This window comes from Scyliorhinus canicula, chromosome 11 (genome assembly GCF_902713615.1).
Source record: "Scyliorhinus canicula chromosome 11, sScyCan1.1, whole genome shotgun sequence".
Classification (NCBI taxonomy): domain Eukaryota; kingdom Metazoa; phylum Chordata; class Chondrichthyes; order Carcharhiniformes; family Scyliorhinidae; genus Scyliorhinus; species Scyliorhinus canicula.
Window position 1 is genome coordinate 151,451,741 of NC_052156.1, and position 17,120 is coordinate 151,468,860.

General features: G+C 44.4%; 1 protein-coding gene across 2 annotated transcripts in view; it reads left to right on the forward strand.

Annotated features, from left to right (window-relative positions):
• smo (smoothened, frizzled class receptor) overlaps positions 1-10,798 on the forward strand; it is a 32,613-nt gene extending 21,815 nt beyond the window's left edge. For both annotated transcript variants that reach the window (XM_038811748.1, XM_038811749.1), the window contains exons 9-12: positions 118-303; positions 6,506-6,654; positions 8,035-8,169; positions 9,227-10,798. In XM_038811748.1, coding sequence (XP_038667676.1) covers positions 118-303; positions 6,506-6,654; positions 8,035-8,169; positions 9,227-9,840 — 1,084 coding nt within the window. In that variant the 3' untranslated portion in view covers positions 9,841-10,798. The remainder of the gene's footprint in view (positions 1-117; positions 304-6,505; positions 6,655-8,034; positions 8,170-9,226) is intronic.
• Positions 10,799-17,120: the final 6,322 nt, after the last annotated feature.

The following is a 17,120-nucleotide window of genomic DNA, read 5'->3' on the forward strand; positions in this document are numbered from 1 at the left end:
GGTTATTTGTTATGCTGTGGGTGCCTGTGTGTAGATTTGTTTGCATTTTTTTTAACCAACTTGCACCTGTACACCTTTGTGTATAGTTAAACAGAGTCTTTGTGTTTTATCCCTCAGGTGTGAGGCTAATGTGTCCATTGCTGAACAAACCAACACTCCCATCCCCGAATGCAGCATCAAGAATCGGCCCAGTCTCCTGGTGGAAAAGATAAACATCTTTGCCATGTTTGGGACAGGCATTGCAATGAGTACCTGGGTCTGGACCAAAGCTACAATCTTGATCTGGAAAAGGACGTGGTTCAGGTATCACGGGTCACTCTGGGATCAGGGATAATGGAAAAGTTAGAATTACCAAAATGTATCCTTGCCATTTCGTCTGTGATGTCTCAGGTATTTCACCACGCCCCAATCCCATCTTCAAGGTCACAAGTCACCTCGGATGCACAGGCTTGTCATAGTCTTGAGACCTCTGTCATTCTTGATCTATAAAGGCCTGTGAGCAGAAACTATTTCATCCTCCATACGGTACACTGCTTTTCATTTTCATCCAATTCAGTGATATCACTGAGCTCTGGCCTCACTCGTTTAATAAGTAGCTAAACCGTACTCTGGGGTAATAACCAGAATACGAAGATTTCACAACTGGCGAAATAACTGGGGTTTGGCATAGTCAGTTGTTATAATCTGAAATCCACTGTTTCAAAGGATGGTGGAAACAGAATTGCTTAAAAAATTGAAAAGGGAATTGGGTGTATTCTTAATGAATAACGTGTAGGGCTGGGGGAAACTGGGAGAGTGCAGTGAATTGAATAGCTCTTTCACATAGCTTACACAGGCACAATGAGCTGAATGGCCTCCTTCAATAAGTGAACAAGGACGCAAGCTACTTTCAGTGTTTCCTGTGATGCCCTCTGTCATGCAGAGGCCTTTAATAGTAGGTAGGCCCAACCTTTCTAAGCCTATGGGCGGGCATCTCCATTGCTGGTCTGCCTGCTACCACTGCCAGCGAGGATGGAGAATTTGACGCTCAGCCAAATCTCCATTCACTGCCAATGGGATCGAAGAGTCTCACTGGCATGAAGAAACAGAGAATCCAAGTCTATGTGTCAGCCGGGGCTCAGTTGGTAACACTCTTGCTTCTGAATCACAAGGTGCCAGGTTCAAGTCCCACTCCAGAGCACAAAGTCAAGGCTGAAAATGCAGTACTGAGGGAGTGCGGCACTATTAAAAAGTGCCATTTTTCACATGGGATGTTAAACTGAGCCCCCATCCGCTTGCAGGTGGATGTAAAATATCCCATGGTACTCTTTTGAAGAATAGCAGAGGAGTCAGTGTCCTGGCTCATACTTATTCTTCGATACACATCACAGAAACAGATGATCTGGTCGTTACCCCATTGCTAATTTTGGGAGTTTGCTGTATGCAAATTGACTGCCGCATTTCCTCTATTACAACAGTGACTACAGTTCAAATATGTTTCAATGGCTGTAAAACGCTTTCAAAACATTTGCAAGTCATGAATAGTTCTCTGTAAATGCAAGTTTTTCTTTGATAGGTAAAGACCCTGGACTAGGCCACTCAGTCCCTCCAGCCTGTTCAACCATTTGATCATGGTTGATTAGTATCCTAACTCCATCTGCCTGCCGTGACTCTGTAACAGTACATTTACTGGACAAAGATTAATCAATCTCTAAAAATTTCAATCGCCTCCCAGCCTCCGTGATCTCCCATACTTTTGGGGGGGGGGGGGGGGGGGGCAGAGAATGGGAGAATAAGCCTAGTCTGTGCAACCTGTCCTTTTTAACCCTTTTGCAAAATGGAAAATTCCTCCCATTAACTGGCTCTCTGCAGCAGGCTGTCTTATATCAGGACCTCAGAGATATGAAGGGTTGAATGTACACACCTACTGGCATGGCACATTGCATTACAGTTCCAAAGCCCCATGTCATTAACCAGCCAAGAGTCAATGATCTGAATAGAAGCATTGTGTTTAAGGCTATACAATCAGGGCACTCTGCTCTTAATACTTGATATCAATAGTAGAAATCATCATCATCGTCATACAGACAATCAACAGCACCTAATCGCTATGTTTTAATTTACCTAGCCCATTTCCTTTCAACCTTAAGGACTGTGGATTTGAACCTTTTCCACAGGGCTTCTCGACCTTTATTTATATAAAGTGCTTTATTTTCTAGTCACTGTTGTAATGGAGGAAATGCGACAATCTGTTTCCACCCAGCAAACTCCCAAAAACTGCAATGTGATAACGACCAGATCATCTCTGTTTTAAACATTTATTTTAAAAATTAATTTAGCGTACCCAATTCACTTTTTTCAATTAAGGGACAATTTAGCATGGTTAATCCATCTAGCTTGCATATCTTTGGGTTGTGGGGGCGAAATCCATGCAAACACGGGGAGAATGTGCAAACTCCACACAGACAGTGACCCAGAGCCGGGATCGAACCTGGGACCTCGGCGCCGTGAGGCAGCAGGGCTAACCCACTGCGCCACCGTGCTGCCCTTAAACATTTCTTTTTTTTTTAAATTTAGATTAGCCAATTATTTTTTCCAATTAAGTGGCAATTTAGCATGGCCAATCCACCTACTCTGCACATTTTTGGGTTGTGGGGGCGAAACCCACGCAGACACGGGGAGAATGTGCAAACTCCACACGGACAGTGACCCAGAGCCGGGATCGAACCTGGGACCTCAGCGCCGTGAGGCGGTTGTGCTAACCACTAGGCCACCGTGCTGCCCTCCTTAAACATTTCTAACACCTCCCAGCCAAAGATCGATGGGCCATGGAGATTTTTCAAAATATTATTGAGACCATACGATGTAGGAGCAGAAGTAGGCCATTCGGTCCATCAAGTCTGCTCTGCCATTCAATGAGATCGTGATTGACCTGATACGATAATCTTCAACTCCACTTTGCCTGCCTTATCCCTACAACCCATCGGGGATAAGGCAGGCAAAGTGGAGTTGAGGATTATCATATCAGGTCAATCATGACCTCATTGAATGGCAGAGCAGACTCGATGGGCCGAGTTGCCTACTTCTGCTCCTATCTTAGCCTTCAACATACTCAACGACCCAGCCTCTACAGCTCTTGAGAAACCCTATGATTCAAGGTCGAATCCATAATGTATTATGTCATTAAGGTTGAAAGGAGATGCACTAGGTAAATTAAAACAACGATTAGGTGATGTTGAGCTTCAATTTGAAAGGTTATTTGGATCGTAGGGAGATTGGGAACTCTTAAGTAGGTAAGGAATCCAATAAAATTGCGATCCAGGGTTTACTAATTCAGATGAAACGAAAATGCCAGTTAATGAGAATGCTAGATCAGTGCAGAGAATAATAAATGTGATCACAGTGAGAATATGGCATTAAATACAATGAGGGGTTAGAGGGTGTGCTTCTTCGTGAAACACTAAAGTCATACCATAAGATGTAGGAGCAGAAGTAGGCCATACCTTGTATGCCTAGGCAACTACAGTTATTAGAGTAGATCCACGGAAGGAAAACCTATTGCAGTATTTGAGATGCTTTGGGCGGAATTCTCCGCTCCCGTGTAAAATCGGGAGGGCTGTCGTGAACTAGGCCGAGTTTCACGACGGCCTCGGTGGCCGTTCCGCGTCCCCTATTCTCCCCTCCCGGTGGGGCTAGGAGCGGCGCTCCGTAACTCTTGGCCGCCGGGCGGCGCGTCGAGAGTGAAGCGACGGCTGCGCCTATGTGACGTCAGCCGCGCATTCGCAGGTTGGCCAGCTCCAACCCGCGCATGCGCGGCTGACGTCATGACGGCTGACAGCTTGAACCCGCGCATGGGTGGTGGCCGTCTTTCCCCTCAGCCACCCCGCAAGACGTGGCGGCTTGATCTTGCGGAGGGGAAATAGTGCGTCCGATTGAGACGCCGGCCCGATGATCGGTGGGCACCGATCGCGGACCTGTCCCCTCCCGAACAGTCGTGGTCCACATTCCCCACCAGGCCCCCTACAAGCCCCAAAATGGGCATCTCACGGCAATTTCACGACGGCAGTGACCAGGTGTGATTGCCACCGTCGTGAAACGGTCGCGAACGGCAGGCCGCTCGGCCCATCCGGGTCGGAGAATCGCGGGGGGGCGCCAGGGGGTCGTGAAATTAGTCGGGGGGCCCTCCCGCGATTCTCCCACCCGGCGTGGGGAGCGGAGAATCGCGCCCTTTGTGTTGGGTTGGTGAAAACATATGTTATCAAGACTAAACTTTGCCAAAGAATGAATCAAATGGAATTTTTTTTTTTTTAATATAATTTTTATTGGAATTTTTTACAGAAAATATAAAACATGACAAACAATGAAATGCAACAAAATAATCCATAATAACTGTAACACCCCCAGACCGTATCGACGCATGTATCACATCCCCCACCCCCCCAACCCCAATGAACAACAAAAGAACTTAAAAATAAATTTAAATTAAATAAACAAACATAGTCATCGTCCGCCCCCCCCCCCCTTTTCCCTCCCCCTTCCCCCCTTTTCCCTCCCCCTTCCCCCCTTTTCCCTCCCCCTTCCCCCCTTTTCCCTCCCCCTTCCCCCCTTTTCCCTCCCCCTTCCCCCCGGGTTGCTGCTGCTACTGTCCCCGTACCCTATCGTTGAGCCAGAAAGTCGAGAAAAGGTTGCCACCGCCTAAAGAACCCTTGTACCGACCCTCTCAGGGCGAATTTGTCTTCTCTAGCTTAATAAAACCCGCCATGTCATTGATCCAGGTCTCCACGCTTGGGGGCCTCGCATCCTTCCATTGTAGCAAGATCCTTCGCCGGGCTACTAGGGACGCAAAGGCCAGCACACCGGCCTCTTTCGCCTCCTGCACTCCCGGCTCCACCCCAACCACAAAAATTGCGAGTCCCCATCCTGGCTTGACCCTGGATCCCACCACCCTCGACACCCCCTTCCAGAACTCCTCCAGTGCCGGGCATGCCCAGAACATATGGGCATGGTTCGCTGGACTCTCCGAGCACCTGTCACACCTGTCTTCACCCCCAAAGAACCTATTCATCCTCGTCCCAGTCATGTGGGCCCGGTGCAGCAACTTGAATTGGATGAGGCTAAGCCGTGCACACGAGGAGGAAGAATTAACCCTCTCCAGGGCATCAGCCATGTCCCGTCTTCGATCTGTTCCCCCAGTTCCCCCTCCCACTTAGCTTTCAGCTCCTCTACTGACGCCTCCTCCGCCTCCTGCATAACCTTGTAGATATCAGATATCTTCCCCTCTCCGACCCAGACCCCCGAAAGCACCCTGTCGCTCACCCCCCTCGCGGGAAGCAAAGGGAATCCCTCCACCTGCCGCCTAGCAAATGCCTTTACCTGCAGATACCTGAACATTTTCCCCGGGGGGAGCCCAAATTTCTCCTCCAACTCCCCCAGGGTCGCAAACCTCCCATCAATAAACAGGTCCCTCAGCTGTCTGATGCCCGCTCTGTGCCAACCCTGTAATCAAATGGAATTAAAGACAACAAGAAAGGTCTCCACCCATGAATCTATGAAGCAAGGGCTTGGAAATGCGAGTTCAATTTGTTCCTATTATCAAACGTATTGGAGCAGAGAGACCCCAGTGAATCAGTAAGGTGCATGTAGAGAAACGTGCCCAGCAAGAACAGGGTCAGGGGCCTATATTACACATGGCCAGATTTACACGATTGAGTTTGTCCCTTTCACATTCCCACCTGATAGGTTAAGTTAAAATCGAGGCTATTGAGAGGCTTCGATAACAATTCCAGTAAATTATAAGTGTGGTGTAACGTGGCTAGTAACGCCCTCGTATTGGAACTTTCCCCAGTACGGGTGCTCCCATTCATTGGAAATATTTTGAGCAGAGTTGGAGGTTGGGGCCCAGCAGAGCGAGTGGAGATTGGTTTGATTTGTGGCATGGCTTTGACCTGGACTTAAATGGGTGGACCGAAATACAATGACATGAACGAATAACAAGAATTGGTAAAGGTTGGTAAAGAGCCAAAGCGAATTAAGAAGAGTAGAATGATCGGCAAAGCTTTTTCAAAGCAAAAGGAGTTGCTGAAAAACCCAGACAAAGAGCTATCATTCAGTATGCAGACTGTGTCTTATGAAGGGCCAGTGGGTGAGTTCCTATTGTCAAGGGGCCGGTCTTCAGTGTGGGGATTGTATATGTTTGTGTACTTGTTGAAATTAAAACAAAATATGCTGGACGTACTCAGCAGTCAGTGTAGCTTTCAGCAAATGATTAAAAGGCAGTAAAGTACTGGCTATTGGAGCACACGAAGAGTCTGGGCAGTCATCAGTCTTCAGAGTGCTCTTGCTGTTTCCACAGTGACATTACAGGTAGTTCAGTCTGAATTTGGATCCCAAGAGACAATTTGAAACAAGTTATATCTCTGTCATACTCATTGTTAGGAGAGCCAGGAATCCCACTCTCTCCCTCACCCTCACCCCCACCCCCATCCTCCCCTGTTCAATGGAAACTGAATGTCTTCTATATTTTCAGAATTATTGGTCGAAGCGATGATGAGCCAAAACGAATTAAGAAGAGTAGAATGATCGCCAAAGCTTTTTCAAAGCGAAAGGAGTTGCTGAAAAACCCAGACAAAAAGCTATCATTCAGTATGCAGACTGTGTCTCACGAAGGGCCAGTGGGTGAGTTCCTATTGTCAAGGGCCCGGTCTTATTCAGTGTGGGGATTGTATACGTTTGCGTACTTGTTGAAATAAAAACAGAAAATGCTGGAAGTGCTCAGCAGGTCTGGCAGCATCTGTAGACGGAGAAAGAGTGGGTGTTTCAAGATGATGACCCTTCATCATAACTGGGATAGGATAGAAATGTAACAGATTTTAAGTACCGTAAGTGAAGGGGTGAGAAGGAGGAGAGAGCAAAAGAAAAATGTTTGTGATTGATTGGAAAACAGAAGCGATTAAATGACAAATGAAATGATGGTAAGGCAAAAATAGTTGCAATGGGGCAAGTAAAAGGAATTTAAAATGAGGTCAAAGGAGGTGTAATAAATAGGAATAGCAGAATCAGCAGCTGGTATCTGCTAAAATGGGAGCAGTTGTTATGATCTGAAATTGTTGACCTCAGTGTTGAGTCTGGTAAGTTGTAAAGTGCTTAATCAAAAGAATAGATGCCAGTTCTCGAGCTTCCGTGCACTTCAGTGGGTGCCAAAGACAGAGAGGTTAGAATGGAAGTGACATGGAGAATTAGAAATGATAAGTGACCAAAAGCTCAGGTCTGAACAGAGATGTTCAACAAAGTAGTCTCACCAGTCTATAGGAGACAGTGTGGTAGGCAGTGAATACAGTATGCTAAATTGAAAGAAGTACAAGTAAATCACTCTTTCATCTGGAGGGTGTGTTTAAGGTCCTGGACGATGGAAGGGAGGAAGCAAAATGGCATTACTTGTTGAAACGTAGCTCTTGTTAAAAAAAATTAATGTTTCCCGGTCCCAGTTGAAAAGTAAATTATCGTGATCAGGGAGGCCAAGGCTGATTCAGACGCCAGGAGTTTTTATTAAAGAGATTAGACTGTATACAATTTACTGATAAAACAAGTGATTGAGTCACAGAACTTACTCTACAGGCTGGAACAGGCTAACCTGGCTAAGTGCCTGTGCTTTGATTTAATGATTTTGAATTCTGTTGCCTAGATTTTTCTTTGATTACTGTTCCGTGAAACGCCAAGTGACATTTCACTGTAACATCAATCTACCGTCTTCTCCTCCAGCCATTGCCCTCCCCAAAAGCTGTCTTCCTAACCCTATTTATATTTGAACATACTCCCCCTGCAATTTGCTTTCCTGCCCTCTTGTAATCTGCCTCCACCCCGCACCCCCCCCAACCAGCCCTCAAAAGACAACTAATTCTGTACTAATTCTATAAAGCAGAACTAATTCTGTTTTATAATTACAGTAAGGCAGATGGTTTGGTGGCAAAGTTTTACTTGAAACACATCTTGGGGGAAGGGAAGGAAGGAAAGGACGAAGAGAGAAATCAATGTTTAAAAATCATCCTACATTTTCAGCTGGAATCAACTTTGACCTGAATGAACCATCCGCTGATCTCTCGTCTGCCTGGGCTCAACACGTAACAAAGATGGTGGCTAGAAGGGGAGCCATTTTACCTCAGGACATTTCTGTCACTCCAGTAGGGACACCAGGTGAGATAAACAATTGGTCTGCCAATAAATCAGTTGAGCTTTCTTGCAACCCTCTGATTTTTGTTTGGGTTTCAATCTCAGCTTGGGCCCCAAAAGCCTCCTTACAGCAGCAGTTCAGATAACAGCCCAGAAGTCTGTTGATGCCTTGAGTTGGTATGGTCATCTGTTTTGAGGCAGAAACTAATCTATATAAAATGTGTACCACATCAGCAATAACACCCAAAGCAAACCGTGCTGGAGTATTTTGGCCACCTCCTTATAGGGGATTTTCACAGCAAATTCATTGTAGTGTTAATGTAAGCCTACTTGTTTCATAGAATTGACAGTGCAGAAGGAGGCCATTCGGCCCATCTAGTCTGCACCGGCTCTTGGAAAGAGCACCCTACCCAAGGTCAACACCTCCACCCTATCCCCATAACCCAGTAACCCCACCCAACATGAAGGACAATTTTGGACACAAAGGGCAATTTATCATGGCCAATCCACCTAACCTGTACATCTTTGGACTGTGGGAGGAAACCGGAGCACCCGGAGGATACCCACGCACACACGGGGAGGATGTGCAGACTCAGCACAGACAGTGACCCAAGCCGGAATCTAACCTGGGACCCTGGAGCTGTGAAGCATTTGTGCTACCCACAATGCTACCGTGCTGTCTAATACAATACCTAGACCCTAGATCCAACAATGGGAGGTTTCTCAGAGGAGCATCCAACGTCTCCTCCGGGTACAGGTGGAATGCACCTCTGAATTTAATGTGACAATAATAAAGATTATTAATAAGGCCATGATCCAGTGGGGTAGACAGTTGTAATTACTGTACAAGTCTTGGTCCTGCTGGCCTCAATGGAGGAGCCAATTAATTGCAGTATTCTATTTCAGTTCACTTGATGAATTAAAATTCCCACACAGCCTCTGCCATAATATACAGGTATCATGCTATTTCCGAAAGCTAGGGGCCATCTTATTTTAAGTGGGTTGAGTTGCCTGAAGTGCTTGAAACAGAGATAGCGAGAGCTTTGGAATTCCTGTCTGACTTTGTTTTGGCTCATTTCAGTGCCTCCGGAGGAGAACAAGAGGAATCTCTGGATCATTGAAGCTGAGATTCCCCCTGAACTCCAGAAGAAAGCTGGGAAGAAGAAAAAGAAAAAGAGAAAGAAAGGCATCAGACCCCTGGGGCCCACTGAGGAGATGCATGACATGGGCTACTGCACAGAGAGGGCATCCAGCACCGTCCCACGCTTACCCAAGTTGCCTGGGCAAAAAAACTTGGTGGAATCGGCTGACATTCAGGATAATTTACCAGGCACTCTCCTGGAGTCTGGAATCGACCCTAGATCCAACAATGGGAGGTTTCTCAGAGGAGCACCCAACGTCTCCTCCGGGTACAGGTGGAATGCTCCTCTGAATTTAATTGCAAACCCTCTCTTAAATGATGATGTCCTGCAGGATGAGCTGGGATTTTCCCGAGGAGATCGATTCCGGCCCCCGCAGAGACCATGCAATCACCTATTCCCTCATTCCTCGACCAACATGGAGCCTGGAAGACTCCCTGTAATTAATATCCCCCAAGTACCAAGATCCCAGGGCAGAAGGACTGCTATTGCACCTGTACATTCCAGAACAAATCTAGTGGATGCAGAGTTAATGGATGCCAGCTCTGATTTTTGAACCTTGAGCCAATATTGGTTTTGTTTCAGGCATCATCCACACGAGATGTAGCACATCCAACTGCAACTCGGGACTTTAGTTGCTACAGTTCAAATGAGTTCATGGAAACCATGGGAGGTATTTCACCAAACTCTAATGAATGTAAATGGCTAGCAACTGCAAGTAACTTTATGTTCAAATGGACATGGAATCTGTAGGAAGTGCTTTAATACACTCCTGAACGATTGCAGTGCCCCATGGCATTAGGAGCCATCTACCAAGAAGAGGCCTTCCACAATAATGCACAAGGCCGTGTAGAGCATCATAAACCATCCTAAAGCACCAATTTGGTAAAGTTACCGAAGACCATTTTGGATCTGAAGCTCAGTGAATTGGTCAGGAATGGGAATGCAAGTAACTTCCACGACTAGCCTTGCATTCTACTAGACCAGGATGATTCATTTATCTTTGGCGGAAGATTAAATATATGTGGCCACGCCTTGCCTTCAGTTGGATTTTGTACAAACCCAACAAGTTATATCATTGAAGTTTACAGAAGGAGGCCACTTGGTCCATCGTGCCTCTGCTGACCCTTTTCCATAGCAATCAAATCTTGTCCCAGCTTCCAATAATTATCCAATTTCTCTTTAAAACATGCAACTCAACCACTCTGATGATAAAGCAATCCTCTTTACAAACAATATATCTCATGATTGCTTTCCTCGGAGTGAAAAACCAAAATGAAGGATTCTTTGTCACTAACTCACCAACCAGTTGAATAACTGTTGAACTGCTGGTTTTAATAACTTCACCCTGTGCTACCGAGTTCCACCTCCAAACTTTTAATCTTCGCCTAGCATCAGTCACAAGGGTTGGTGCGTTTTATTTTACAAAGATATAACTTCTTGTTCCCTGAATGTATATAAAAAGCAAAGGAGAAAAAAAATGTAAGGTTAAGAATGGCCCATTTAAAAAAAAATAAAATCGAGGAAACAACGTGTCAGGGATTGACTCGGTCAATTCTGTACTCTGAAGGGAAGGGAAATGTTAGTCATGAAAACTGCAAGTGTTAATAGAACCAAGGTGTCCCCAAACCTGTCTGGAGCGCTGAGATCAGCACTGATGAGTCCAAGATACCGGGTCACAAATTTATTACGTTGTTGTGCCCAAGTTAAATGAAGGTCTGTTGTGGTGCTGCCTAGCTGTGTGTCTGAATGTGGGGGATATCAAAATGATTACAGTGTTCACTGGATATAGTCATTTGCTGTTGACCATCCCTGCTAGAATGGTAAAGTGAATAAGATCAATCTTGCCTTTTTCCTGCTCAAGCTGGTCATTCAATAATGAACTCCTGTCCTTTGCAACTCTATCCATTGCCATTTGCTCCCCCAATCTTTCCTTTGCTGCTTAAGAATCCTCCACCTCTAACGTTGGGTGCTCGTAGCCCAACTTACATGTTTAAAACTGACTATACAGCACACATTGGACATGTCTCCTGAGTCTATTTAATCTATTTTTACTGTGATCTATTCAACTCTACTTTTATATTATTCTACTGTCCATTTTCTCATCCTCAACCTTTCATCAAAAGCCCTACAGCCAGGGCAGCACGGTAGCACAGTGGTTAGCATTGCTGCCTACGGCGCTGAGGACCCGGGTTCGAATCCCGGCCCTGGGTCACTGTCCGTGTGGAGTTTGCACATTCTCCCCGTGTCTGCGTGGGTTTCGCCCCCACAACCCAAAGATGTGCAGGTTAGGTGAATTGGCCACGCTAAATTGCCTTTTAATTGGAAAAAATAAATTGAGTACTCTAAATTTTTTTAAAAAGCAAAAAAAAAAAAAGCCCTACAGCTCATATCCTATCCAACATCAAATTTTGCTCATCTAGTACTCATCTATATTGACTCCTGGTCCCACAATATCTCATTTAAAATCCTCAACTTTGTCCTTAAATTCCTTGATGGCATCACCCCTCTATACCTCTGTAACCTCTCTCCGCCCTATAACCCTCCCCAAGTCTCTGAACACCTCCACCTCTCTTTTCTCCCTTAATCCTTATGACCCATCCCTTTGACCATGTTTGTGGTTACCCCTCCTGAATATCTTTTTTTGGCTCAATGTGTTTTCTGCCTGCTCATGCTCCTGTGAAGCACCTTGGGGCATTTTGCTCATTCGAGTTGGCAGCAAATTACCATTGAATTGGAATCTAGGACTACGTAAGAAGACCTTGGAGGGGGGAATGTTTAGAATTGTTCTTCTGTATCATCAGACTCAGTTGCATACAGAGGCAGTACAAAGACTGCTGCAGACTTTAAACCAAAGTCAGGGCTCCAATTCAACAACTCTGAAGGATGATCAGTGTCACAGCAGCTTAGACATGCTGCCTGTTGTCTTTGATCTCCTTACACCCAGGGTACTATACTCTTTGAAACGGTTCTGACCCAGTTACAAATGTGGCCTGTTTGCAGCTAATCACGTTGTCAGATCTGTCTCTTAACTCTGTCTCTTTGACTCAACAAGCATCAACCCCACAACATGGCCAAGGGGCTTACCTGTCCCATCCACCTTTGCCGACCAGAGACATGGCGGGCTAAATATGGCCTTTTGTGCTTTGCTGTTGTAAATAATCAGTTGGATATGGCTGGAAAGGATAGAGGGATGTTAAAACCCTGTAGACTTCAGGAGACAAGTAGCAGAATGATGTTCAAAAAAGGACAGAGAGGAAAGACAAAATGTTGTTCAAAGCTTGTTAAAAGGGCTTTCTGTGGCAAAAACAACGTGCATAAATAATTTGTTTAATTATGAACACTGCAGTGCAGTTTCTGTGGTTGTGTATTTGAATTTTTGATTGACCAGATTATGTATCAGAATTGCAGTTAATTCTGAAAGTGTATTGATAGAGAACAATTATTTTTGTGTTAAGAAAAACACTTTGTAACATATACATTAAAACATAAGCAACATTTCTACAAGAACCAGAAGATGGCATTGGAAGTGTCCAGGTTGGCAGTACAAGGTCCCATTGTGCAGGAAAAAAATGAGTAGTCAAGGTCTCGGAATTACACTTCCAGTACCTAGTAATGCTACCTGGAGCACATTAGGAATTATAGTATTATAGCCCTGGGTCACTGTCTGTGTGGAGTTTGCACTTTCTCCATGGGTATGCGTGGTTCTTACCCCCACAACCCAAAGATGTTCAGGGTAGGTGGATTGGCCATGCTAAATTGCCCCTTAATTGGAAAATTTTAAAAAGAAATTCCTCCATTTGCCATTTTAACAGAGGTATCAATCCATTGATTTCAAATGGATAAACTCCTAGGTGTAGCAAAGCAATTGATTATCACAATCATGCGGTTAAATTTTATTTCAATGTTTTGCTTTAATCAGATGTCAGTGCTGAGGAAGGTGTGTATTTGCCCAGAGTCACCATTGCCCATTCTCGAGTCAGGGTGAGAGGTTGCAAATGTAGAGGACAACTCTCTATGAAGTCCTGCACTAACCACTTCCTGAAATGCCAGGCATTTTCCTTCCCTGCTAGTGACATTTTGTGCCAAATTATAGCCAGGTCTATCTTCGCCTAGCAATGAGGCGATTTGGTCCAAACACATAACTTGATGTTATTACGTAGTCTGCTCCATACTCCTTTGGTTATCGCACTGTTTCACCCTCTCACTCTGAGCACTATGCTCTTATCGGTAAAGGCAGTGGAACAGCTTCATGGCACAGTGTGGCCGTCTCTATTTAACATCCAGAGGGCAGCAGTCAGCATATTGACCAAGGTAAAGATGGGCTTGATGTAAATTGGAAAGGTGGGCCTTTCCCACCAAAGGCCCAAGATGTCCTTTGTGCCCTCCAAGGTCATGCAAGAACTTGCTGATTTTGATGTTGGAACAATTTAAAGTGCTGTCTCCAAGCACAAACTACGTTTGAACAGAAGGAATCCACAATTGTGCCTCTGGCTCGTTATCTCTGTTTCAAATACAAAATCTCTGGTCATAAGGGTGCGGCAGGAAATTTCCCAAGCTTGCTGTACCAGTGAGAGGTCTTGTGATTTTCCAGTAGTTGAGGCTCCCTTTCACTGCCCCTCCAGGAAATTGGTGACGAGTGTGGGTCACACAGTGCAAGGCCAGTATAACTCCTGGTCTTGCTCCACTTGCTCTTAAATGCATTCTGCATTTTCAAGTTCATTGCTTCTCTATCTTACCTTCATTACTCGGAAAGGGAGGCATGGAAGATTCAAACTTTTTTAGTTTGAAATGTGAAGTGCACTCTCTAAGCACCATGTTCAATTTGAGCGATGGTGTAAAATGAGTGATAGTGATTTGGCAGCCCAGATTACATCTCTCTCCAGTTTTATTTCTCAGTTGCTAATTTGTTATGCTAACTCACAAAGTCAAAGTAACCCACGAGAGATTAACGTGTATCTGTATATGAACCTCACAAACAGCCAGCATATGAAGACCCTGTAAATCTTCATCACTTCCTCCACCGAGTGTCTGGTTCGGTAAAATATTGAAGACTTGATATTTTTTTATAGAAATATAATGGTTATTTTTGTACAATATATAGCCATTTTAAATTTAATGTAATCAGTGTACATAGAGATCCGTAGAATGGTTACATATTTTGTGCAGACAGGCAGGGAAAGAAGGTCATTTTAATATTTCCTTAATTTCTTAGTATGACATCCACTTGACAAAATGTTTTACACCTGATAATTTTACAATAAACATGTTTTTTTAAAACCAGCAGTTTATCAAATTGTTTTCTTTATAAGTTATTCTGCTAATTTTCTCTCTGTCTACTGAAGAAGCTAATTTCTGCTAAGCTATCTGTTCCACGGGCAACTCTGCTCCCCACATGCTGCCCCGTCCTTTGTCCTTGACCATCCATTGCAGGCACACAAGTCCTTATGGTGAGTCTGTGTGTTCTACCAGAGAGACATCTTGGTCAAACTTCATCTTATACTTCACCCAACATCCTTACTTTTGTGTTCCAGCAGGATGAATGATCAGTGCCCGGAACTGATTCCGTGCCCCACCATTTTGCCCAGAACAAAGGATTTGAGATGTTCCTGGTCTGCTACCCTCTTATCTCCAATTGACCATTTATAACTTGCAGTTTCTCACTACCTAATGAATCCCTGGGAATCACTACTGTCCCTCTGAAGATGCAGGTTTCTCATTAATCCCACAAGTTCATCAGCCTCTCAGTTTGTGGCTTTGTAGAATTTCTCACAGTGCTCTTGTGGCATTGGTAGTTACATTCTCCTGCTTTACAATGTCAGAATCTTACCTCAGTGATTGTGCGGATTGTTCAATTTATAGAATCAATAGAATTTACAGTGCAGAAGGCAGCTATTCGGCCCATCGAGTCTGCACCGGCCCTTGGAAAGAGAACCGTACCTAAGCCCACTCCTCCACCTTATTCCCGTAACCGGCTGGAAATTGGAAGCAAAATTAATACATTTTTTCAGGTCCAGACGGGAACATGAAGTGGCACTAAAAACAGTTGTCAATGTACCAATAAAAGAGTTGTGGGATGAAGCTGGAGTAGGACTAGAACAGAAATGTTCCACATATCCTATAAAGAGACAGGCAAAACTGGGACCCATGCTGATACCCATTGCCAAACTATCTCTTGGATCCTTGTCTGCCTATTTAATTGAAATCACCTGCAGTAGTTACGAACGGAAGCATTTTATTCAGCAAAACACCAAAAACCACATTAAGTTACATCAACAATGAACCCACAAGGTTCTGGAATGAAAACCAAAAACGCTGGAAAAACTTAGCAGGTCTGGCAGCATCTGTGGAGAGAGAAACAGAGTTAATGTTTCCAGTCTGTATAACTTCTTCACAATGTTGTCAGGATATACAAGGTAACCCAGCACACCTCACCAAAATGTAACGGCAAAATTCATCAAAATAGCAGCAAACCTCATTGAAAATACACCAATCTCATCTACATACCAGCAAACTTCACCAGTAATACATCAGAAAATGCCACCAGCAAAATTCACCAAAATAGCAACACCCTCACTAAAAAGCAGTAAACCTTCAAAGATACGCCAGTAAGCTTCAAATACAACGAGAAAACGTAATCAAAACAAAGGCAAACCAGCAAAATTCACCAAAATAACAGCAATGCTGATTAAGATATACCAGCAAACTCACCAGAATTATATCAGTAACCTTTGCAAAAGAGTGTTTGTTCAGTTGCTTATTTTATAGAAATACTGTGAGGAAGATGTTTAGTTATTTCTCCCAGGTGACTGCCTGAACTATTAATAGCAAAACTAAACATTCCAGAAAAATTCCAGTGACAATCCTGAAACACATTCAGCAAGGGACCAGGAGATGGTGCTGTTGTAGAATATAAACGCAAGTAAAGAGGCTTCCGTTGCTAACCGTACACCATGGGATTCATGCATTACGAACAGTGAACTAGTCTATTGTGCTATAATTCGCAAGAATCCTAAAGCAGGATTTTTGTGATTAAAGAGTATATGTTACCTACCTTAGCAAACCAGGGCTTAAACCAGCTAAAAGGAAAAAATACATGCATTTATACAAAACCTTTCACAACCTCAGGATTTTCTAAGTAATTTCTAAAGGATGTTCTAAAATACTTTTGAAGTGTAGTTACTGTAAGAAATTTGGCAACCAAATTGCACACAGCAAGCCCTCACAAACAGCAATGTGATGATAACAGCCTCTTCCACCTGACTGAACTTGTTCTTACATTGAACAAATACTCCTTCAACTCCACTCGCCACCTCCTAAAAGTGTTGCTGTGGGAATTTATATGGGTCCTAGTTACCCACGCCTTTTGGTAGGATACATGGAACATTCTTTATTCCAGTCTTACACAGATCTCTTTGCACATCTCTTTTATTTAAAATTCATTCTCAGGATTGGGCATCTCTGGCAAGACCAGCAATTATTGCCCATACAAAATTGCCCTTAAGAGGTGGTGCACTGCTGCCTTACGGTGCCGAGATTCCAGGTTCAATCCCGGCTCTGGGTCACTGTCCGTGTGAAGTTTGAACATTCTCCCCGTGTTTGCATGCGTTTCGCCCCCAAAGATGTGCAGGGTAGGTTGATTGGATATGCTAAATTGTTCCTCGGTGGGGTTACAGGGATAGGATGGGGCGGTTGGGCCTAGATGGTTTCAGAGGGTTGGTGCAGATCAGAGGGGCTGAATGGCGTTCTGCACTTTAGGCATTCTATGGTATTGGCTATATGATGCAGAACAGAGGGGCTGAATGGCGTTCTGCACTTTAGGCATTCTATGGTATT